Source organism: Penicillium arizonense (assembly GCF_001773325.1).
Source record: "Penicillium arizonense strain CBS 141311 chromosome Unknown PENARI_contig018, whole genome shotgun sequence".
NCBI lineage: Eukaryota > Fungi > Ascomycota > Eurotiomycetes > Eurotiales > Aspergillaceae > Penicillium > Penicillium arizonense.
Genome location: NW_019173295.1, coordinates 134233 through 156982, shown reverse-complemented (window position 1 = coordinate 156982; position 22750 = coordinate 134233). Strand labels below are relative to the sequence as shown.

General features: G+C 49.2%; 8 protein-coding genes across 8 annotated transcripts; 4 read left to right on the top strand and 4 right to left on the bottom strand.

Moving 5' to 3' along the window:
* Positions 1 to 626: 626 nt before the first annotated feature.
* On the top strand, positions 627 to 2544 carry PENARI_c018G09438 (uncharacterized protein; the record flags this gene model as incomplete). The annotated part of the gene is made up of 5 exons (XM_022634632.1): positions 627 to 914; positions 995 to 1766; positions 1830 to 1991; positions 2058 to 2192; positions 2303 to 2544. 5 exons carry the CDS (start codon positions 627 to 629, stop codon positions 2542 to 2544), a joined length of 1599 nt encoding a protein of 532 aa, XP_022485482.1.
* Positions 2545 to 3252: 708 nt separating this feature from the next.
* Positions 3253 to 4462, bottom strand: PENARI_c018G03616 (Zn(II)2Cys6 transcription factor domain-containing protein; the record flags this gene model as incomplete). The annotated part of the gene is made up of 2 exons (XM_022634525.1): positions 3253 to 4338; positions 4397 to 4462. The coding sequence occupies 2 exons, from the start codon at positions 4460 to 4462 to the stop codon at positions 3253 to 3255; spliced, it is 1152 nt and encodes a 383-aa protein (XP_022485623.1).
* Positions 4463 to 5367: 905 nt separating this feature from the next.
* Positions 5368 to 7092, bottom strand: PENARI_c018G12292 (putative feruloyl esterase; the record flags this gene model as incomplete). The annotated part of the gene is made up of 3 exons (XM_022634684.1): positions 5368 to 5697; positions 5785 to 6558; positions 6613 to 7092. The coding sequence occupies 3 exons, from the start codon at positions 7090 to 7092 to the stop codon at positions 5368 to 5370; spliced, it is 1584 nt and encodes a 527-aa protein (XP_022485667.1).
* Positions 7093 to 8302: 1210 nt separating this feature from the next.
* On the bottom strand, positions 8303 to 8870 carry PENARI_c018G07193 (uncharacterized protein; the record flags this gene model as incomplete). The annotated part of the gene is made up of 4 exons (XM_022634597.1): positions 8303 to 8382; positions 8553 to 8640; positions 8703 to 8740; positions 8807 to 8870. The coding sequence occupies 4 exons, from the start codon at positions 8868 to 8870 to the stop codon at positions 8303 to 8305; spliced, it is 270 nt and encodes an 89-aa protein (XP_022485597.1).
* Positions 8871 to 9252: 382 nt separating this feature from the next.
* PENARI_c018G09517 (uncharacterized protein) lies at positions 9253 to 12609 on the top strand (the record flags this gene model as incomplete). Its single annotated transcript, XM_022634634.1, has 5 exons — positions 9253 to 9341; positions 9431 to 9884; positions 9958 to 10363; positions 11978 to 12213; positions 12265 to 12609. 5 exons carry the CDS (start codon positions 9253 to 9255, stop codon positions 12607 to 12609), a joined length of 1530 nt encoding a protein of 509 aa, XP_022485535.1.
* A 2014-nt stretch (positions 12610 to 14623) lies between these two features.
* On the bottom strand, positions 14624 to 16582 carry PENARI_c018G00204 (uncharacterized protein; the record flags this gene model as incomplete). Its single annotated transcript, XM_022634466.1, has 6 exons — positions 14624 to 14851; positions 14911 to 15025; positions 15086 to 15519; positions 15582 to 16098; positions 16168 to 16411; positions 16486 to 16582. 6 exons carry the CDS (start codon positions 16580 to 16582, stop codon positions 14624 to 14626), a joined length of 1635 nt encoding a protein of 544 aa, XP_022485619.1.
* A 656-nt stretch (positions 16583 to 17238) lies between these two features.
* PENARI_c018G04117 (alpha-L-rhamnosidase) lies at positions 17239 to 19989 on the top strand (the record flags this gene model as incomplete). The annotated part of the gene is made up of 1 exon (XM_022634533.1): positions 17239 to 19989. One exon carries the CDS (start codon positions 17239 to 17241, stop codon positions 19987 to 19989), a length of 2751 nt encoding a protein of 916 aa, XP_022485643.1.
* A 567-nt stretch (positions 19990 to 20556) lies between these two features.
* PENARI_c018G11306 (uncharacterized protein) lies at positions 20557 to 22600 on the top strand (the record flags this gene model as incomplete). Its single annotated transcript, XM_022634668.1, has 3 exons — positions 20557 to 20670; positions 20730 to 21629; positions 21692 to 22600. 3 exons carry the CDS (start codon positions 20557 to 20559, stop codon positions 22598 to 22600), a joined length of 1923 nt encoding a protein of 640 aa, XP_022485518.1.
* Positions 22601 to 22750: the final 150 nt, after the last annotated feature.

Genomic DNA, 22750 nt, shown 5'->3' with positions numbered 1-22750 from the left:
GGGGGTGTTTCAGGTGCTCAGGTACCTCAGGCACAAAAGTATGTCTTCAAAGTGGGCTGGAACCAATGTCATGCGCAACTTTTGAAGGATGCGTAAGAGAAAAGTGTGGCTAGCTGAGTCGCAACCAGACCTGCAGTAACTTAGTACATGGATTAACCTAACTTAATTAAACCCGGAATTGGCGACGTGGGGGATAGCCGATGTGCCACTGCGAAGCGACAAGGTCCATAAGCGCTAGTAGGGCGGGCCGTTGTCCAAGCCCAGCCCTGAACTTATCATTGGATGAAAATCCATTTACGCTATCCCTTTCCAATTTTCATGCATTGCGAATATCCTAATTCAGTTACACCATGGAGGGTGACTAAACGGTGCTGACGCCCTCCGATGAAGCGTCAGGTAGAACCCCGTTCATTTGCCAAGCGAGTCAAGTCAGCCTTGCTTGTTTTGTTCTTTAGGTGTACCAGTGTTCTTGGCGAGAATGCGGGATTTAAGCCGCTTCTGCTGGTCGTTGAGCATTTCAACAGAAAGCGTGCCCGTGTCTGGGGAATGATGCAGTCCTCTCATTAAAGTCACACATTTGAGGTTCGCTCTTCACTGGAGAGTTCTTCAGATCTCCAGAAGCGACCATGTTACTTCTTCTGCACTACCTCGTGGCTTACGCCCTATTACATTTACAGGGTGCTGCAGCACTTCCGCAGGGAATAACCCCATCCGAAGCCTCGAGCATAACATCAGCTACACCCACAGGGACGTCAGTTGTAGAGAAAGAAAGGACTTGTGACTTTAATACGATAAACGATTTCTTCGTTTACGCCAACAGGAACGGCCTAAACATCACTGTGGAGGTCCAAAAGTGCCAGAATCTGTGCCTGCTCACATACGGGGTGGGAAACCCTGATCTTTCTGGGATCGGCGTAAGTTCTTAAACAAAAGCTTTCTCCGTTCTCACAACAATTATGTCGTAGCTGATCGATTGTGCCTCCTTCTAATCCAGATGATGTATGCCTATAGCATACAAGCCGCATTTACCATCCTCCTCGGTCCTGTTTACCGTATACTCTATCTCAGCCTAGCGCCAGTGAGCAGCTTCATCCGAGACTTGAACGACATTCAGACGAATTTCTTCTCCTCAAATGGCTTCTTCGTCGGTTCCTCCGCCCTAGCCACGCTCGCAAACCTGTCACAGAACCCATCCACGTTTGAGATCGCCGAGATGCAGGCCATGGCATTCCTGCAGGTCAACAGCATCCTCGTGACATTCTTCTGTCTGGTCGTCGCGCAACCAATGTCGCGTTGGGCCGCGCGAGTGCTGCTCTATTTTGTAGTGTTTGTCCTCGTGATCGTCGCCCTAGGCAAGAGCCACCTGGGCAGCGACAGCAAGGCAAACTGGAGACTTGCCTCGGATGGCTGCGCACACAGCTCAACGGACTACAGCGTCATCAACCCCGTCCCGTATCCATCATGGACTGTCGCTATCTTTGCCGTTGCGGGTACGATTGCGTTCTGGCTACAGTCTCTCAAGGAAAAGTTCCAGGCAGACATGTTACACAAGTCGCTGTTTAGGTTATTGATGCTGTTTTGGATCTTGTTGATTGGACTCTTGACTGCGGGCATGGTGGTCGGTCTGACGATGATGTGGCGACAACGAAGGCATCTGCGAAGCTTGGTGAGAGATCAATTTGAAGATGATCAGTGGGGGTTCGGGCAGATTGCTGCCTTGGCGATCTGGGCGCCGATACTGGTTGAATTGCTTTATATTCTGAATGGTGAGGAGCTCTTCATACTTATCGGTGGTATTTGGTCAAGCTGACACATGCACTTTGTTACAGACTTACTCCAACGGAAGTCCGAAAGATGGAATCGCTTGAATGAGACCATTAGTGTTTTCTTTTCTCCGAAAGCTTTACAGGGGAGCCAAGCTTCACCCAGTCCTAACCTGCAACCCCAAATGAAGGATCAAGGTGGAAGTGGAAGGGTGATCGAGGTTGCTAGTAGCTAAACATATATCGTTGCACCCGTTGTGGTCTTTTGCCGTCGGTAATTTCAATCGAACGCAGGTGGAGTTACCGAGGCAGCCAACGAACTTGTTGTCCGCAGCAGCGGAGGCAGAGGCCGTATCATGACGTGTTTGTCTTTATTAGAAGCAGCAGACGAAGCGCGTGCTATGTCGGGCTCGCTTAAACATTTCTCGAGTAATTCAGTAAGCCTGTAAAATTATATATAATGGGCAGAATCAGGTCAACTACATGTCCTTTGTGCGGCACGACTGTTCCTATGACATTTGTTTAACACTTTAAAATAGGAACAAAGGTCATTATATGCGAGGAAGCAGCTGAGATGATGGAAGCCCACATCATGTCAGCCCTCATGCCAGGTGTTGAGAACTTCATTCAGATTGGGGATCACCGACAGCTGCGGCCACAGATTCAAAATCATCCACTCAGTCCTGAAACATCCACACGGAACTCATGGCAGCTAGATAGCAGTCAGTTTGAGAGACGCGCTGTCGGTGAGCCAGGTCTTAAGCCTGCCCCTATTGCATAGCTAACTGTACAGCGAAGAATAAGACCTAAGATCTCGCAACTTATAACGAGTGTCTACCCAAAACTTGAGGATCATAAAAGCGTGACGGCTCTACCCAATATTGTTGGAATGCGTAACAACCTCTTTTGACTGGACCATCGATGCGATAAAGACTCGGAGGATGACAGCAGCCGTGTGAAATGTTATAGAAACCAGTGGGAGGTCGATATGGCTACTGCACTTGTTCGGCATCTTGTTCGGCAGGGAGAGTATAAGAGCGCGGATATTGCCCTCTTGACCCCTATACCGGGCAGCTACGGAAGCTCAAAAAATCGCTTAGCAATGATTTCGAGATTTGTCAGCGACCGAGACTTAGAGAGCTGACCGCGGATGGGTTCGAGAAGGTGAAGATGAGAATCCCGAGTCAAATGGTCAAAAGGCAATCGAGAAGAAAACATTGTTCCAGACGCTCCGCCTTGCTACTGTCGACAACTTCCAAGGCGAAGAGGCAAAGGTGATCGTTGTCTCCCTGGTTCGCAGCAACTCAAAGTGCAGGGTGGCTTCCTACGCACCGAAAACCGCATCAACTTGCTCCTCAGTCGAGCTCAGCACGGCATGTATCTCATTGGAAATACCGAAATATACCTCAATGTCCCAATGTGGGCCGATGTCCACTCTCAGCTCTTCCGTGCGAATGCAGTCGGAACACTGTTCTTAGGAGGGAATTGCTCAGGTCAAGGCTTTCCACGGCCACTCAAGCCATTCACGCCAGGGGGGTCCTAAGAATTGGGTAACTGATTCTATCAAAAACTGACCGCCATCTTGAAATACCCAACTATCACGGCAAGAGTGAACAAGAGCGCCATAATGTGCCAGAATCACCAAAGCTTCTCCCTGATTTGATGCTACCAGATCCACATATTTTGGGGACACCATGACTGGCCACGCCACCAGAGCATGGACGCCTAAGTGTTCTTTCTTAAAATCAATCGCCGCCATCACCAACTGAAGAGCTTGAATTGTCTGGCGAAAAACGTTGAGCCTTGCTTCATCTTTTTCCGTGGCTTCGATACGTTCAAATAGAGCTTCGCACACCGGTCCAAGATCAGATTCTATTGGTGGAAGCAGTTCACTAAAGGCCAAGAGTGGCTTAAGTTTGGTTTCCCGAAGGATGCCCCATCGTCCTTCGGCTGTGACAGCTCGTATTCCTTGATGGACTCGAAGATACTGCACGAAACGCTCGATAAAGCCCTCGAAAGGACCTTCTCGGAGGACAAGGGTATCGCAGAGTAAATAAATGCCTAGTATCGACGCAAAAAGGAACGTTGAGATGCAGGTTTCTTGGTCGAAATGAGGTGAGAGGCTATTGAAGTTGTTCAATGCATGATTCTGAAGTTGGGTCGCATGATGTCGATAGAAGCGTCGACGATCTGGCTTAGTGATGCTGAGATTCAAAGCACTTATAGCTAGCGTCATATTAAGGAGGTAGGGTGCTTCAAGGCCAATTTTCAGCATGTCAGGAAACGACATGCCAGATGATACTTCGCGAGGGTCAACCCAATTGGCACTTTCCACAAATACATTGTGAAGAAGCTCCACATGAAGTAGGTTAACTGGAAGATCTGAGGCGGGGCCACAGGGGCCTTGTACACCCTGTTGGGCAGGTGAGTTGGTGGCGGAAGAAGCAGAGGCAAAGTCGTGGCTGGTGCTGGGTGAAGCTTGTGCAGAGGAGATGATTAAAGGAGCAGGCCCCGCGAAGTGGCACTGTCGTTCCGAAGCATCGCAATTGGAGCAGATGGGTCGTCGCTCATCACACTGGTAGTTAAGTCAGTAAGTCTTCCAATCAAGTCTAGAACAATTAACTATTGCATACCTTCACGTGACGACGTTTGCATTCAAAACAGCCATTGCGAGACTTCTTATGCGTCCTGCGTGGCATGCCGGCTGTACGCGAATACGCAAATCCAAGAGCATTCGGCGTCGCGGGGGATAGGTCATGTACTCGCCCGAGCGCAAACCCTGCAGCCTATTTCACGGCACTCGCGTATTCAGCTTCTCCGACCCCTTCAATGATCCCGTGGATCGTAGTGCTCAAGTGGACTGGTTGATGTTATACGCGTATGCACGAACCAGTTAGTGGCCCACAATTTCGGAATTTTCTGGCCCTGTCAATCAGATCTCGCTCAAAATAAACTTCACGTTCGGCAACGGGAGTGGTGGTATGCACTGAGACATGTGACTTCTATTTCGACGGTACGGAGATAGAGACTGTTCTTGGATCTAAACCGGCAATCGGCCAATGGATCTCAAGCCTCACGATGAATAAGGCTCCGAATCCGTATAGAAGAAACGAGCTCGCACGGTAAACCCACAAGTTAAATTCACAAGACCCACTCTTTCTATACGCGTGTAGACGAACCCGACCAGATGAGATACTCTCCGTACAATGCGCTACTACTACGCCTAAGTTCTAGCACCCACCACATCGCCCATAGAATTGGCCTACAGCCTACCAGAGTGCTTTGCAAGTCACTGGACAGGGCACCTAAAGCATGTAGATCGCGTTTCTTTTCAAATAAATAACTAATCTTGGTGGGAGATAGTATCTCCTGCCTTCGGGAATCATCTATTCTGCTGCATTCCAACAAGATGCAAAGAGCACATGATCAGGAATCCAATTAAACACGAATGAGGGAGGCTTGGCTACTCCAGTGGCCGTGCTGAGTGAGATCGTCCTTCTGGTGTGCCTGCGAATCGCCAAGAGCAAAGTGACCCCAGCGCAGCCCGTTTTATCACCATGTTCGAATCATCCTCAATCGATCGACGTATATACATAGCGCGCTCTTACAATCCGCATTTATAAGACTCAGCCTTTGTCGCATCCAAATCGGCAGACACAAGTTGCGCCTTCTCCGGATAAGGGCACAAAATCCTCTCATACTGCGTCCCATTTGTATCCTTGAAGTTGATCGGCAGCGTGTCCGGAACGACGCCTTTTTCCACCCAGTCGACCAGCGCTTGGAACGTCGCTGTTGGCTGTCCTCCCACTCCACCAGCACAGTGCGCTAATCCTGGGACTTCGAAATAGCGGAAGAAGTCCTTGACATTCGGCGTCTGCTCTGTGACACGATCGTAGTATTCGTTGGTTCCTTGTCTAAGAATAAGACCGTCGGCCTTCAACGTTATTCAAGTCAGCATGAAAACAATGCATGCGCGACAGACTCTAAAGAAGGAAGAGGAGATTGTGTGGTTGTAACTCACCGTGCCATGATAAGTAATCATTTTACCGCCCGCATCGCGAAACGCAGAGAGGTCAGTATCAAATGTCCCAAAGATCGAGTCAAACTCCTGGGCAGAAGCCTGAAACAGGCGTGCGTATTCCTCAATCGAGATGATCTTAGAAAAATCCCAATTAGGATCCTTCTTGACCATGAATTTCAGCCAGGCTTCTCCGAGTCCAGCAGGCGATCCTACACAAGTTCCATTCGAACTGCAACTCGTCATTGCTAAGCCCAGAGCTGCAGTGGTGCTCTGATCTCCGGAGCCAGTAAGTCGAGATTGATAATCGAGACCGTAATAGAGAAAATCTCCACTGGCTTTTCGGGGCCCGGTCCAGGTAAGGTTGGCGATGGTGGCAGCTGCGTTGCTGATCGTGGTAGTTTCGTTATCACAGCTAACAACCTTACCAACCATGGAGAAGGGATCGAAGGAGCAGGCAGCAGGGTCACTAATGATGCCGTCGGTGACGCCATCCTGTGGATCGCAAGTTGCAATAGCACCAGCTGTAACCGCGTCTAGTTCGCATTTCGGGGGAAATTGCCCGGTGAGCTCCATCATGACCTGTGGCCACGCAAGCGCAGGAAAGAGACGAGCCCAGTTAAAAGCTGGGGCCGCCGCGGCAATGCCGTCGTACGCTTCTGGATAGCGCTGGGCAAGCATCATTCCTTGGCGACCACCTTGTGAACAACCTGTATAATATGAGTACTCCGCAGGCTGGCCGTAGAACTCTTTGATGATTTCTTTTGCAATGATAGCCTGAAATGCGGACTTAGTGATAGCCACTAGAGCTGGAAGTCTGTTCATACGTACCTGATCTTTCAAAGACACGGAGGCGAAGTTCTGGAGAGCATACAAATCTACATTTCCGGGACTGTTCAGAGCCCACGGATCTGGGACAAGGCTCAATCCAATACCGCCGTCGGTAGTGGTTGCAACATAGCCGTTTCCAACAGCTCCAGCCATAGCAGTATATGACAGAAAGAACCGACCAGCCACATAGCCGCCACCTCCAGTAGCCTGAAGCCGTCCATTCCAATTTTTCATTGGGAGCCATGTCTCAACGTTGATTGTGTCGTTCTGACCGGGATGCGTATATGTGACGGTGACGTTGCAGTAGTCAATGTTTCTCACACTAATGGAAGGATTGTTGAAATAGTACTGGTCTGATACTTCGGAGGAGTAGTTTAGAACAAGATTGGCTGAAAGATTCAGGATCTCAGCACCGAATACCGCGGGATATGCGATGGCGCTCGCAGCACATGCTGAAGCTGGGATCGGAGAGATGTTCATTTTGCGGAACCGGAGATGATGGGCGAACACGTCGATTGAAAGAAAAGGCGAAGAGGTACTGGACAAGAAATCTGCGAGCTTGCGTCTTTATATCGAAGATGCTAAGGGACGCTAATCGTACCCAGTTTGACCGTCTCATTTGTTAACTGGCGAAACGCTAGTAGGGGGCCTCCCTTTGATCATGTACGTAATCCGCCGGCCGAATCCTTGAGCGCGGGAAGTGAGCGTATACGCGTTTGATCGTCGCTCGTATACATATACGACGTATTTTGAATACGGTAGATGCATAATCTCTCAAATTCTGAGAGGCACTTAGGTAAAATAGAAAGCAACGCTAGGCTTCAAGTGTACCATACCAAATTTGTCTAGTCAGTAGCAGCTCCTTGATCTTGGCTATCTTCCTATTCGTCATCCTCACCAGCCTAGACTTTACAGGGGCAGAGGTGGGACTTGCCAATACCGTTTGGAAATTTAAAGAAGAATAAAATGGTGGAACTAATTTCGAGCGAACCTATACCAAGAAGAACATTAGTTTAGTTATGAGAGGCAGCACGGCCTCAATAAGCTTAGTCTCACCCCAGCAAGCAGCTCAAAGCCCTCAAAAAAGGTCCTGGAGCACCTGGTTCCGCCAAATCGAGCCAGTCTAACCAATACGTGCCAAGGAACCGTGTGATCTCTGAAATGAACACCTGACCGGCATTGCGTACGAGCCATATGCGACATCTTCTATGGAGGAAAACCGCGTAGTGGCAAAGAATGATGAGTGCCTCGGGCCTTCGTTTCATGAGAAGATTAGTGAAAGCGCCTGACAGCAAACTAGGCCAAGTCCAAATCAAGTCAGGAGCCTTCTTGGGAGGTGTCTCTCCTATCGATGACTCAGGCTAATAAACGAGCTGTAGACTCTCCACAGCTTCACGGCAAGGTTGCTCGGATTCTGGGCCCATATCTGCGTCGTTAAGCAGGCTGTGCAATCGGTCGGCGACGAAGGTAGCTTGCTCTTGAGATTGCAAAGAGGCAGCATGCAACGTGCGTCCCGCACGATGAAGCATAGACGAAATGTTGGAGTGTAACAGCAGCTGCCATGATCCCTAATTTGAGTGTGTGCTTTTGCATTCTTGTTACAGCACAATGTAAAGCCATAAAATCCCACTCCGTGGGTTAGCGAAAGTATGTCTCATGGACTAGATATCCACAAGAAGATAAAATAAGATCAGAAGACAGCCTTCAGGTTGTCGTATTTGGAGGCAGGGTAGCTCAGCTGGTTCTCGCTCTTGTCCAGACCCCCAGTACCTCTTAAGGGTATTCACCACCTACAAAGCTCGAGGTTAGTATGATCAAATGTGGAATATGAATGAAACATACCATGGTGATCAAACTGTTATTACCTTGCTTGTCAGCACTAAGCTCCCACCACATACCACCACTAAGACCCTTAGACTTGATGTACTCACCCTACTTACGCGCAACCTTAGGGGTATCATAGCTGATGAATAAACGCGAGCCCGAATTGTAGCAGTAGCTAGCAGCTTCCTGGTCTAGATTAGCCGCCTAGGACGTATCGAAGTCGTCCTTATACTCCTAATAGGATTCCAGGAAAGCATCCCCCGTACCGTTCGCCGTAGCGAGCAGTGTAGGGTGGCCGTCTTTTCTACCGGATGTCGGTGACCATGTGCGAAGGGTCACCCACCGAAAACGCACGTCTACGGGCACCTACGTTCTTTAGCCACCACGACGGCACCAAAGCATAATGATATAGCTCTGACACAAAGTGTCCACATCAATTTTCAAAAATAAGCGCTATCTCCTACGGCAATGTGTGACAGTATGAAGCATAGGAGCACGAGACTTCGTAGTTTATAGACAGGAGAGACGAACAGGACAAACGGCGGATAGGAAGATAATGATAATGGTACAACGCCGTCAGCAGTTTGAATTCCCACAAATTAGGAATTTCCCGAGGAATTCTCACATTGTCTTCTGGCAATACCGACCGACGTCTGTGTTCTGAGGCCTGGTGTTCCTGTATCATTTTATCGCCCGATGACGTCATGAACACATACGTTGCTATACATAAGCCAACTGAACTTCCACGTACTTGAACAATTTTTACTGGGACTATAAGCAGATGCGAACAGTTGCAGTTGTTCCAAGAATTTAATTATGTCCTGTCCAGGGAAGATCAAGAAACTTGAATCCTCCACACAAAAGCCCCTTAACAGGGAGCCCCCTGTAAGGACTTTGGTTGATCGGTACGTATTATTTCTCAACAAAATCCTATTCACCTCATTTTATTCTTGCACATACCACCCATCATGCCACAACTGATCTGAAACAACAGTTTCCTCACTCCCCAGGCAATTGGTTTCGACCGGAATCACGGACCTATTCCACATATAAATGGCGAAGTGCACACCGTCCGCGTCGACGGTCTCGTCGTTGATCCGCTGACGCTCACTGTGGATCAGCTGCGTTCTGACTTTCGTCAACACGAAGTCATCAGCGCGCTCGAGTGCGCGGGAAACAGGCGACACACCATGCGGACACTTGTGAAAGAAGTCCAAGGAATCGACTGGGACGACGCAGCTGTCATGAACTGCAAATGGAAGGGGCCTCGTGTTCGAGATATTCTTCTCCGAGCTGGTCTGTGCATAGAGTCTACTGATCCAAACCGCAAGATTCATGTAGCTTTTTCCTGTTACCAAGCGGAGTGTCAAGACGACAATTGGTACGAATCTAGCGTGCCCTTAGATGTATGTCTTCAGGCGGAAAGGGATGCTATTTTGGCACTAGAGGTAGGTATTTTAGATCCCTCTCATCACTACCTACTCAGTGTTAAATATAATATATGCTCATGATTTCCTCTAGGTGAATGGTACTCCTCTCACGGTAAACCACGGGTATCCGGTTCGAGTTGTTCTTCCCGGTATTGTGGGTGTTCGATGGGTGAAGTGGCTTGACCGTATCACAGTTCAGGACCACGAGTCAACTAACGCCTACCAACAACGTGATTACAAAGTCCTTCCACCGGATGCAATAGACAGTGAATCTGCGGAGAAGTACTGGCACTGTACACCACCTATGTATGACATGCCGATCAACTCTGTTGTTGCGGTTCCTGCTGATGGTGAAACCGTGAGGTTGCCATCAACCGGTTTGGTGGAAGTAAAAGGTTATGCCCTTCCCCAAGGCGCAGATGGGCCTGTTACTCGTGTTTCAGTGTCAGGAGATGGCGGGTACTCATGGATAGATGCGCAACTGGACAACTCGGGCGGTAATTCGAAGTGGTGTTGGGTATTGTGGACGGCCAAGATCAAATTGACCCCAGGCTCCCAAAGGGAAGTCTTGAGTTGCGCAACGGATGCTGGGGGCAACTCACAGGGGCAGGAGCATTCGCAGTGGAATTTAAGAGGAATTGGGTACTGTGGATATGGCCGAGCGAGGAATTTGGCTCTCATCTGAACCAACCTTTGGATGTAGCTGTATTCATACTTATGATCTTCACTTGAATAACATGGACAGAGGCTGCTATACAAAAGAGCGGGGAGACGCCCTTAAAATAGATTGCACATCATAGGGTTTCGCGCTCTACAGTCCGATATATATCATCGATGTGTTCTCTAGGGCTCTGAATCATCCTTGAAAGGTTTCACAAGCCTTGGAAGGCCTTTGTGGGCTTACACTTGAAGCCGGTTTCAGTCCAACGCTGGCAACGAAGGAGACGCGCATAGATAATAAGGCATGGAATGAATCACATTTTGCGTACCAGGGTTAGCTCTCTACAGCATAAGCATAGCCTTCTGCTTGATGACGGGCGGGCGTAGACGGAGGCTACGTATGAGAAGAATGAGGGGGAAGGGAAAGACGGGACCAGGGGGAAAGAGGAACGGAGGAAAGCAGGCGGCCAATGTCGCCAGATCGCGGTTTCAAGAGGTATGCGCTGCTGTATCCGGTGACTCTGCATTGCTCTATGGGACATATGAATTAAACTGATGACTCATCAATCTGAGTATGACCATTACCACTGCAGTCCCGCCGTCATTACACAGCGGCGACCTGATTTCCGGTAAATCACTCGTAAAAAATGTAGCCGTTCCAAAAACTACTGTAGGATAACGGGTAGACTGTTACTGCACTGTAGAGAAAAATGACTCGATCGTGAGAAAGAAAGAACATTGGTGATATATTTGTTGTGATTTGGTGCCGAGCAGAATGGCAGAACACCGCCCCCTCACGGGAACTTCCAAGCCCCTTGCCATCACGAACATGCGGAGAGAAAGCAATGATGCATCTTGGTTGATGGGGTGGTTCGTGCTTACGGCAGTCTATTACCGCCATCGGGCTAAACCCATTCTGCCGAAATTATAAGTAAAAAATGGGACGGCACCCATAAATCAATCAATCAATCCATACACGGTTACTTGGCTTTGATTCCTGGTCTGCATAATATATACATCAAGCTGGTCATATACCGGATTTGCTGTATCTGAATGTGTGGGCGGAAGCTAGCAAGATTCTGCCACAGTCTAACCCCCACCCGTCATTATGATGCTTACTATCACTTTTCTTCTGATTGGTGCGTCTTGCAGGCAAGGTTCGTCTAGACTTGAATGGAATGGTTTACTTCAGGATTTCAGCGAAAACACATACATGGATGTAATATACGTCAGTATGATCGTGAGCCCAAGAGGTCATGAAGAGCTAGTGACGCATTTCCCTGCTGTTGCTACCGAATTACCTATAAAAATGGCCACTTTCCAGTCCAATGCGATTGTGGTAGGAACATCCTGATATAATATGTTTGTTCGTTCATCAAGAACCGCCGCGCATTTCAGACAACTCCTATCACCTATTGTTCAAAGACGTGGAATTGCAACCTCACCTATAGCTATGGCTCCCGGCATTAGCGAGGCGATCAAAAACGACCATCGGGAAATTGAGTCGTATTATGACAAGATCATCAACTCCTCGGATAAGGATGAGCAAACACGCTTCCAGAATCTATTCACCTGGGAACTAGCTCGACACTCTATCGGAGAGGAGCTTGTTGTTTATCCTGTTTTCGAAAAGCTGCTCTCTGGTGGTGTCGATATGGCAAACAAGGACCGTAAGGAGCATATGAAGGTAAGTTTAAACTATCGTTTACGTTTAGTTATAAAACTAACATGCATTTAGGTCAAAGAGCAGTTGAAGGCATTCCAGAACATGACGCCTTCGGATACACAGTTCATTCCTACTATCAAGGAGTTGATGGAAAACTTGTCCGAGCATATCAAAGAGGAAGAAACTCACGATTTGCCTAAGCTGGAAGAAGCCTTATCTGAAGAAGATAGCAAGAGCTATGCTAAGAGCTTTGGCCGAACAAAGATGTTTGTGCCTTCGCGTTCTCATCCTAGTGCACCAGACAAACCCCCATTTGAGACAGTGGTGGGGCTTCTAACGGCGCCGATCGATCATCTCGCGGATCTGTTCCGCAAGTGGCCTGATACTTCTGGAATGCCGAACCCGTCTACAAAGTGAGCCTCTGCTGGTGAGACTTGAAGCCTTTCTGTTCTATTTGGATCTGGATTTCCGCTCAGTTTGTGGCTTATTTGTGAAGTATATTATTTCATGTAATTCTGAAAATGAAAGTTCCATGAAACAGTCGCCGTTCTACGATACTCGTCTTGATAATTCGCGTTTCCAGCACTTGGGCTTTGTAAGGAGCAACCTAACCTAGCTTTGTAACTGGTCTGAGATTATTGTTTCATTCTAGACCACTGGGGCTATGACTTGGATTTTCGTTGAAACGTGTCAATGAGAATTTGCTTCCAGGATATATCGATGGAAAGTGTATCATTAGAATCAATAAAACAAGGTTCTATTAACCTGACGCAGCCGAACTAGTATCGTAATCGCTATGCAGGCGCTTCATTCCAGTTGAAGCAAGAACTCGTAGACCGTACGCATGATCATGCTCTAGAACAGAAACCGAGGCTGATTCTCAACAAGAGGGAGAACCAGCCCACTATATATAAGGTAAAACCCCCTAAGGCTTGCAAAACCCGTAGTTTAAATAAGAAATTTAATGCCACGGGTTTACGGGTGTAGGTTTTGGGTCTCAGGTATTAACCCGACTTGTGGGTACGGGTTCTGAAGTTAGACCTTTCGTCTACAATCATTCTATCTACTCACTAAGCTAGGGGCTAAGCTGGGGCGAGTAGATAGGTTTGTTTTCTATCATACTCCGAGGAATATATACCGGAAGGCTATTCGGAAGTCAACTGTAGAAGTGTGCTTATTACCGCTGTTAATGTAGTCCAATGCCTACCATTCTTACGTAGTGTACACTAAACGGTCGAATAAGGTCCTCCACGTAGGCAATTTTCGGCGCCGTGTTCATAGGCACTAGAGAGGAAACAGCATTGCCGTATTCTATTTACTAGGCGGCGATTTCGTATAGTTCCTCGATGTAACGGGATAGATAGAGACTAGAATTAGGGTGATTGTCGGTAGGTGTCGTAGGAAGACATGGAAGGATAGTCGAAGACCAGTGGAGGGGATTCCGAGAGCTGGTGAATGCATTGTTAAGCAAACATTGTTTGGCGATCATCTGAAAATGTAAAGTATTCGATCACAGATAGGCAGTGGTCCAGTTGAGTTCATTTAATCGATTCAACAGAATATCACGCGCCCGTTCATTTGTGATTGCATATCGTTTCTTGGTAAAGTCGTAAGCTTGCTTGGCGTCCGCGCAATCCTCAATCTTGATCTTAATGCCGTCCGAAATGCAGTTGTCAAGAAACTTGCAAGCCAAGTTCCACATTTTCTTTTGCATTTTTACGCTCGTCATAGTCCATCTGCCATCGGAGAGTGTTGTTGGTGGTCAACAGAAGTGCTTGACCATCATCTGTTTCGTCGCCATCGTCAGTCGTCGGAGTTGGAGTCTTCTTGTTCCGAGTCGGAGGACGGGTTTCGATATCAGCAGGCCCTCACGAAGTATTTCTCTTTTCTAGGTTTGGGTAGAACGACTCCTTCGCCTGTGGGGAATTCAAGAGCTACCATTTGCTCTGGCCGTTCGCTCAACCCTTGTTTCCAGCTGATAAAATTGGTCTTGCTCTTGAGCTGGCGATATGATCTAACTTCTTCCATTTTGGAACAAGTCTTGTCTGGAAGTCAAAACTGGGTCTGGGGTCTCGGGTCTAGGTTTAGGTCTGGGTTCTTGATAACTGATCACTTGTGTCGATCCAGTCTAGGTTAGAAAGAGAGAGGCTCATAACTAGTTGAAACCCTGAATTAAAGCACAAGATTGATAATCATTTTCAATACATGGGAAAAGATCCAGCTACTTGTAGTCACGGTATCTCACCTCCCTTCTGCCTAGCGGAGCGGCAGCCACTATATTCAACACGTGGCCTAGGATCCAATTTCGCGAACGATGTGCAGGCTACAACAAGTATTTATCGATGGAGGTCAAACAGAGTATCCAGCTGCTTCAGGATCGCTCAAAGTTTTGAGCAGCACCTCAACAACTTGCTCCCGGTCTCGACTCCGATCAAGCGGTTACCTCCTCATGTTCAGCCATGCCATTCTTGCTTTCAAGTCCTTGTTCCCTGATTCGCTGCGCCAGCATACTGGCCTCTGTGATCCGGTGCTCGCTTTTAGTAGTGTTGCCGATGAACCAGGGGGTCTCGGTGAAGAGTTTCTTCATCTCCTCCAAGGGCAACTGTTTTGTCTCAGGGAGCATGGCCCAAAAGAAGACAGCATTGGTGAAATTGCAGACCTAGTTCGAAGCTGTCAGCTACTGGTAAAGGCCTTCCAGAGGATGCATTAATACAGCACAGGAGGGAAAGGAGAGGCCAGGAGAGCGATTTGATGGGTACTGACCACAAAAAGGATGTAGAACCTCCACCCGGAGTTTGCCATTCCGATGGGTGTCACTTGACCAATCATTGTGCTATGAGAAAGAAGTAAAGATTAGCATTGTACCTCTTCTATGGTGATACGGAAGACTTACTTAAAGGCGAATGATACCATGCAGCCCAAGGCTACACCCTTGGCTCGGGTTGCTGTATCGAAAATCTCGGCAGGGATCATCCAAGCTAAATAAACGTTAAGGGCGAGTTCTGTGACTGGGCCAAGGAACGATAGAAATGAAAGGAAGGTGGCCATACACAGTGATCCCATACTGGCAAAGCAGAAATTATAAACCCATGTCATGATAATGAAACCCCAATGTGCGCCCGTGTTGTTCGCCTCGGGAGGGAATTTGGCGAGAAGAATTGTGCTGATCACGTATGTGAGACACATGGCAAGGTTTCCACCCACCACGAGCTTACGACGGCCTATTTTATCGACGATCAGCATGAGAAGCAATTCACCAATAAGGCCAATGATTGAGTTGATGGCTTGATAGCGCAAGGTGTCCGTTCCATCAATGCCAATTTGTTTCTAATTTGGAGTCACGGTCAGCAATCTAACAAAAAGGGGCTCTGGAGGTCAAGAAGAATTACAAAGATGGTGACCGAATAGTATTGGATCGCGGAGACTCCCGTCATTTGCGTGGCAGCTTGCATGGCGCAAGCCAGCAGGACACGGCGGAAGTTTGATTTATCGATGATCCACTGGTATAATGTGACTTGGCTATGTTCCTTCTCTGCGGCAACCTGCGCTTTGATTTGTTCAAACTCGGCGAGAATCCAAGGATCGGACGTGTTACCGTTGGCATGTAGTCGTGCCAGGGTCTGTAGACCCCTCTCCTGCTGACCCTGGCTAATGAGCCAGCGAGGTGACTCTGGGAAGAGGAAGATCAGACTGGACAGAAGAGCAGCCGGAACGATCTGAATGCCCAATGGTATACGCCATTGCCGGTTGTCTGAAAAGCTGACATAAGTGCCGTAGCTGATCCAACTTCCACAAACACCACCAATGCCGAGCATGAACTGTTGCAGTCCAGTCACCAAGCCTCGAATATTGGGGTGGACCAATTCTGCTTGATAAATTGGAATGATCATGGTGAGAACACCGATACTATGAATTGTTGGTTACTCAAAACAGACGCAAGTCACAAACCCGGGAAAGAGTTTGGTAGAAGCTCACGAGACACCCGAGATAAAACGACCTCCTAAGACGTAGCCATAATTTCGCGCACCGGTCTGCAATCCACCACCGAGGCAGAAGACCAATCCACCAGTCAAGATGGTTGCTCGGCGGCCAAAGTAATCCGAGCACGGGTACGCTAAGCCGGCGCCGACAAAGGCACCAGCCGTGAGCAGCGACGCGACCAGGCCTATTTCAGTGGTGGTCGGGGTAAAGTAGTTCAGGAAGGAACCGCTAGATACCACTGACCAAGAGAGATACAACTTCGTCAGTTCCTGCGAACAAATAACGGGGCAAACTCTGCGCTGGCTGGCTTACCCTCGGCCACAATAGTAAGGTCATATCCGTAGAGGAAAGACCCAAGTGCAGCAAAGGTGCCCACCAGAAACTGGTATACCTTGGGAGGAAACCTCATATTCTGTCCCAGTGAGTTCAATTGATCCTGATTATAGGTAAAGAATGAAGTTCTTGCTATATGACCAGAACTTTTCGAAGGACATCCCCAGCTTTTAAGCTATGCAGATCTCCATGCGGGGGGCTCGGCCCATGGGCGCGAGAGCGACCGACTTCGCAGGGGCACGATGTGCAATGTACTAAACATGTGCGAGACACGATGTACATTGATCGGGACAAGTTCACGAGCACGAGACGTGGGGTAAATAATACTAAGTCGGTTAACCTGGTTAACTCTATTCTGACGGGTGCCAAGGAAGCGAGTCGAGGAGACCCACTAATCACCTAATTAGGAAACCTCCCGGTGGCTCGATTACACCTGCGGAAAATAATCCAATCACAATGCGGCGATTCCGCAGTCACTTCGTGGGTCTCATTATTGTGGATATCCCGCTATCTGTAGGTCCAGCTTGACAAAATATGACCAGGCCTGCGAGGCACAATCGACTTCTCGGGAGAACAGAAAGCGAAGTGAGACGACAGAAGATGGCTCGTGGAGATGGCGTCCAGCCTGGAAGCCTTTCTGTCTCTCCCTCCCTTTGCCCCCAAGTTTTTGCTTTTTCTTTTCTCTTTTCCGTCAGAGAGTAATCGAAGTATACCTGAGCCACATCATCAGAAATGGTCGAGGTTACTGCACTCCGCTTTGAGCAGCATCCCCTAGGACTAGGCGTACATTGCTCTTTGCCTCGCATCTCCTGGACCTTCTCTGCTGTCGATGACTCCATCTGCGACTGGACACAGTCCCAGTATGAGATTTCAGTGTGCCGTGAAACTGGGTCGCCATCTCACTTCGTTCTCAAAAGTCCCGATTCATCAACGGTCCCCTGGCCGAGCACGCCATTGCAGTCGCGAGAACAAGCCCAGGTGCGAGTTCGAGTGTATGGTAGCTGGAAGGATAGAGCAAGCGAGCGCGCACACTCGGATTGGTCTGCCTGGTCGTCTTGGGCAACGGTCGAATGCAGCCTTCTTAGTTCGCAGGATTGGACTGCAATGCCTATTTCCAGCCCGTCTGTTCCAAGTAGCCACGAAGACGAGCCATTGAGGCCCGTACTCTTTCGAAAGGAATTTGTACTGCCTGCCAGGGTTGGCTCCGTGCGACGAGCCCGGTTGTATATCACGGCATTCGGGGTCTATCGGGCGTATCTCAATGGGTCCCGAATTGGGGATCATGAAATGGCGCCCGGATGGACAAGCTATCACCACCGACTTGCATATCAAGTGTTTGACGTCGATTTATTGATATACGGAAACGGTAATAACGTGCTGAGTGTCGAGGTCGCCGAAGGCTGGTATGCAGGCCGTCTGGGCTTTGGTGGTGGCAAACGGCATATGTACGGAGATCGGATGGCAGTCATGGCTCAGTTGGAGGTTGATGGGCTCGCAAGTGGACGATTCCAGGTTGTGTCAGACACCAGCTGGAAGTGCCACCCAAGTCCCATCGTGAAGAGTGAAATCTACAACGGCGAATTGTATGATGCGCGGGCGGAAGTCGCCGACTGGAACCAACATGGCCCTCGTTATTGTGATGCCGACTGGGAGAGAGTCTGCGTTTTAGACTTTCCTCGGGCGAGATTATACGCCCCAAACGCGCCCCCGGCACGAACAACAGAGATGTTGGCACCCCAGAAGATATTCACTACCCCGGCCGGCCGGATAATCCTCGACTTCGGCCAGAATCTGGTCGGAAAGCTTTTCATACATTCAATGATCCTCCCAGTTAACGCAACGGTGACCTTCACTCACGCCGAGGTCATGGAAGACGACAGTGAATTGGGAACGCGACCCCTTCGTGGTGCACAATGCGTCGATACGGTTATCTCGTCTGGGCAGCCGTTGATTGATTGGTCGCCGAAATTCACCTTCCACGGTTTTCGATTCGTGCAAGTCGATGGATGGGACCCTCGGACGGAGCTGTCCTGGCAGAGCAATATCCGGGCGCTGGTAATTCACACCGACTTCAAGCGAACGGGACGATTTGAGTGTTCCAACCTGGCCATCAATCAATTACATCGAAATGCCTGCTGGAGTATGCGTGGGAACTTTTTGTCTATCCCCACGGACTGCCCCCAACGAGACGAACGCTTAGGATGGACAGGAGACATCCAGGTTTTCGGCCCCTCTGCGACATTCCTTTATGACTCCATTGGCATGCTTTCAGAGTGGATGGAAGATGTTGCTTGCGAGCAATCAGATCACCACGGCGTTCCCCCTCTGGTGGTACCCAATGTTCTGGACCATGTGTGGCCATCCATTCCCCAAGCTCTGTGGGGCGATGTGGTGATAATACTTCCCTGGATATTATATCTATCATCTGGTGATCGCCATATTTTACATCGACAGTATCCCAGCATGATCTCATGGCTGGACAAGGGAGTACGTCGAGGCAAAAACGGACTGTGGGATCCGGAGATATGGCAATTGGGCGACTGGCTCGACCCGCAAGCGCCGCCCGACGAGCCTGGTGATTGCCGAACAAGTGGCACGCTGGTAGCAGACGCATATCTCATGTACGTCACATCTCTCATGGCTGACATTGCCTCGGTTCTCCAGAGAGAGACAGAGAGTACACATTACAGCTGCAAAGCTCAGCATCTCCGTGCCCTTTTTCAAGAAAAGTACGTTACGCCATCCGGCCTCATAGTCGGGGACTCCCAGACCACTTATTCCTTAGCAATCGTCTTCGGGCTCTTATCCACAGAGCAGCAGTTGGCCACAGCGAGGCATCAACTTGCTGCGCGTGTCCGCATGGCAAAGTTCCGCGTAGCAACCGGATTTGCCGGTACGCCTGTAGTTTTACGGGCTCTCACAGAAACTGATAATCTCCCTTTGGCCTACCGGATGCTCCTCGAAGACGGTTGCCCATCGTGGTTATATCCTATTACTATGGGCGCCACCACCATCTGGGAACGTTGGGACAGCATGCTGCCAAACGGTACTATCAACCCCGGCGAGATGACTTCTTTCAATCATTATGCCTTGGGTTCCGTGGTCAATTGGCTCCATGAGACTGTGGGCGGCTTGCGGCCGCTCGAAGCTGGTTGGAAGACTGCACTGGTGTTTCCACAACCAGGAGGCTCTTTAACGTACTCTGCAGTGTCGTACGAAAGTATTTACGGCAACTGGAGCTGCCAATGGCAACTGGTTCACGATGTCGATCGAGGGGAAGAACTGACATTCTGTTTGGATCTGGTCGTCCCACCAAACTGTCAAGCAGTGGTCAAGGTCCGGGCTGATGAAAATGGTACCAGCAATCTAGAGGAGAATGTGGGATCTGGAAAGCATCAGTGGAGGATTCCCTTCTGTCCTTCGCCATGGCCGCCCCAGGCGACTGCGCCATTCATAACGAATCCAGGGCAAGATGTGATATAGATTTTCAGATATAACACGCAGCGTATCGTGAACCTTCATCAGTATAACTATGAAAACTCAATTAACTGGTCTTGTGATTTCTGCCCAGCCTCGAACCCATCTGGCTGGTCTGATATCGTACCGAGGCAATCTGGTAAGGTTTTGCAAGAGGAAGTCACTTGTCTTGAGAAAGTTGAATCCACTCGGTGATTTGCAGTTTTGGGAGTAGGCTCTGCCAAAATTAGGTAAAATCGATTTTCTTCTTTGCATTATGACTAGTCCATGCCCCGCATACTGGGCCTAATTCCTTGTTGGCGAGTGGACTTGATGCCAGCCTCTTCGGTGGAACTCTCACCGAATATTTCCACAATTATAGAATGCTGAGTTCATTGGCTCGTCCTCGGATTAACGCTGGTTAAATCTGCAGGGTCTGTAGATTTCATGGCAAATTTTGAAATGCGGGGAACGCTCGTGGGTGTCGCATGTGTATAAAGGGCCGTCCCCTCGAGCTGTCTCCTAAGCTCACCAGAGCAGGCCAAGGTATCAATCAGATCGACCCATAAGGTGCTTGTCTGCAATCAACGGACTATGATTCTCTCTTCTTTGTTATGTTTCGCTGCCAGCGCGGCCTCGTTGACCCTTGACATCGCCTCGTCTGGTGGTAATCAGTCCAGTTCCCTTCTATATGGGCTTTTGTACGAGGTAAGTCGGCGATTCTCCTTCCTCCCTGCAAAGCTGAAATTATAACTGATGAATGACAGGATATCTACCACTCTGGTGATGGCGGTCTTTATGGGGAGATGCTGCGAAACCGAGCCTTCCAAGGATCCTCGTCTGATGGAGCTGCCAGTCTGGCACGTAACACGGATTATTGGCATCCTGTTGGAGGAGTCTCACTGGCCATCGATAAATCTTCTCCCGCCATTTCATCCAGCTTGCCGTACCAGATGCGAATGGACGTGCCTGCGGGGACCACGGGGACTGTGGGATTTTATAATGAAGGCTTCTGGGGTTTCGACGTGGATGCGACCAAGCGGTACATCGCTAGTCTTCACATGCGCGGCGATTATTCCGGCGCAGTCAACTGTTACTTCTATAGCACCACGACCGGGCAAGTCCTCGGGTCCACCAGTATGGGTATCCATCAGACGTCATCTGCTGGATGGGTGCAGAGCTACTCCGCGACTTTCCAGCCGAGCAAAACTGGCTCCGACGGCAACAACACGTTTTATTTCACATTTGATGGGTCAAAGCTTGCTGGAAAATCTGTTTATTTCAATGTTTTTAGTTTGTTTAAGCAGACATTCGATAACCGGATCAACGGCGTGCGCGAGGACCTGGCCGACGCGTTGCTCAACATGAACTCGAAATATATCCGATTGCCTGGCGGAAATAATATGGAGGGCAACAGCTCCCCTTACGAATGGAAATGGAACGAAACCATCGGTTCTCTCTTGGATCGTCCCGGTCGCCCAGGCACCTGGGGTGATATTAATACCGATGGATTTGGTCTGCTGGAGATGATGCAGATGGCACAAGATCTGGGCGTTGAGGTGATTCTTGGCATCTGGGCTGGACTGTACCTGGACGGCCAGGTCGTCTCCCAAGCCAACTTAAAGCCATATGTGGATTCAGTCATGAATGAGTTGGAGTTTCTTCTGGTAAGTTGACCCCATCCTCCCATGTACCACTATAAATGCGAAATGATTGCTAACGGGACCAGGGGGATAAAACTACCACATACGGGGCCAAGCGAGCTGCTCTGGGATTCCCCTCACCTTTCACCATCAAATGGATCGAGATTGGCAATGAAGACTACCTCAACGGGGGAACGAACTCCTACTATTCGTACCGATTTATGGCCTTCTACAATGCCATCCACGCTGTCTATCCATCTATCAATCTCGTCTCAACGATCAACCCAAACCCTGTCAACTCTAACGGCAGCTCTCTGGACCTCCATATCTACGGCAATGAGAATTATTTTGTCTCCCTCTTCAACACCTTCGACCAAGCTAGTCGCAAATATCCCGTCTTCATCAACGAGTATGCAGCGACCAACACTGGCTCTAACAACATTGGCCAGGTGGGAGCGCAGACTCTGGGTATGTCCTGTGCAGAAGCCATCTTTCTCTTGGGCTGCGAAAGGAACTCGGACGTCATTGTCGGCTCTGCCTATGGTGCCTTGATCAAGAACTACAACGAAGCGCCCGACACAGTGGCCGTTATAAAGCACACCGCGAACGAGGTCCTGTACACAATCAGCTACTACGTCCAGAAGGTTTTTGCGGACCACATGGGCACCAGAACTCTACCCGTTACTGCCACGAACGGGGGATTCGGCCCGGTCTACTGGTCCGGAACAGCAAACAGCTCATCCACTATCCTCAAGCTCGTGAATTATAATGGTAAGACCGGTTCGTCCAACGCTGTGCAGGTCAATGTCAAGGGGTCGTCGAAGAACATTGCCACTCTAATCACCTTGACTGCTCCAAGTTCCACGAGTGTCAACAATTTGCCGTCCTTGGGAGGTGAAAGCAGTACCATCACTACCACGACCTTGTCCGGGTCTGCTGGCAGCTTCTCCATAAGCTTCAGCAAGCCTTATGAGATTGCTGTATTGGTCGTCTAAATAAGCCTGCGTGACGGACTGCAGGGTATCATGTGACTCTCTTCCGGTGCTTTCGAAGCGGACTACTGCTCATCCCGTCATGCTGAAGATAAAAGAGGTAGAGCTTAGCTTGTTGGCCACACCTGGCTGCAGACTAGTATAACTAGATGA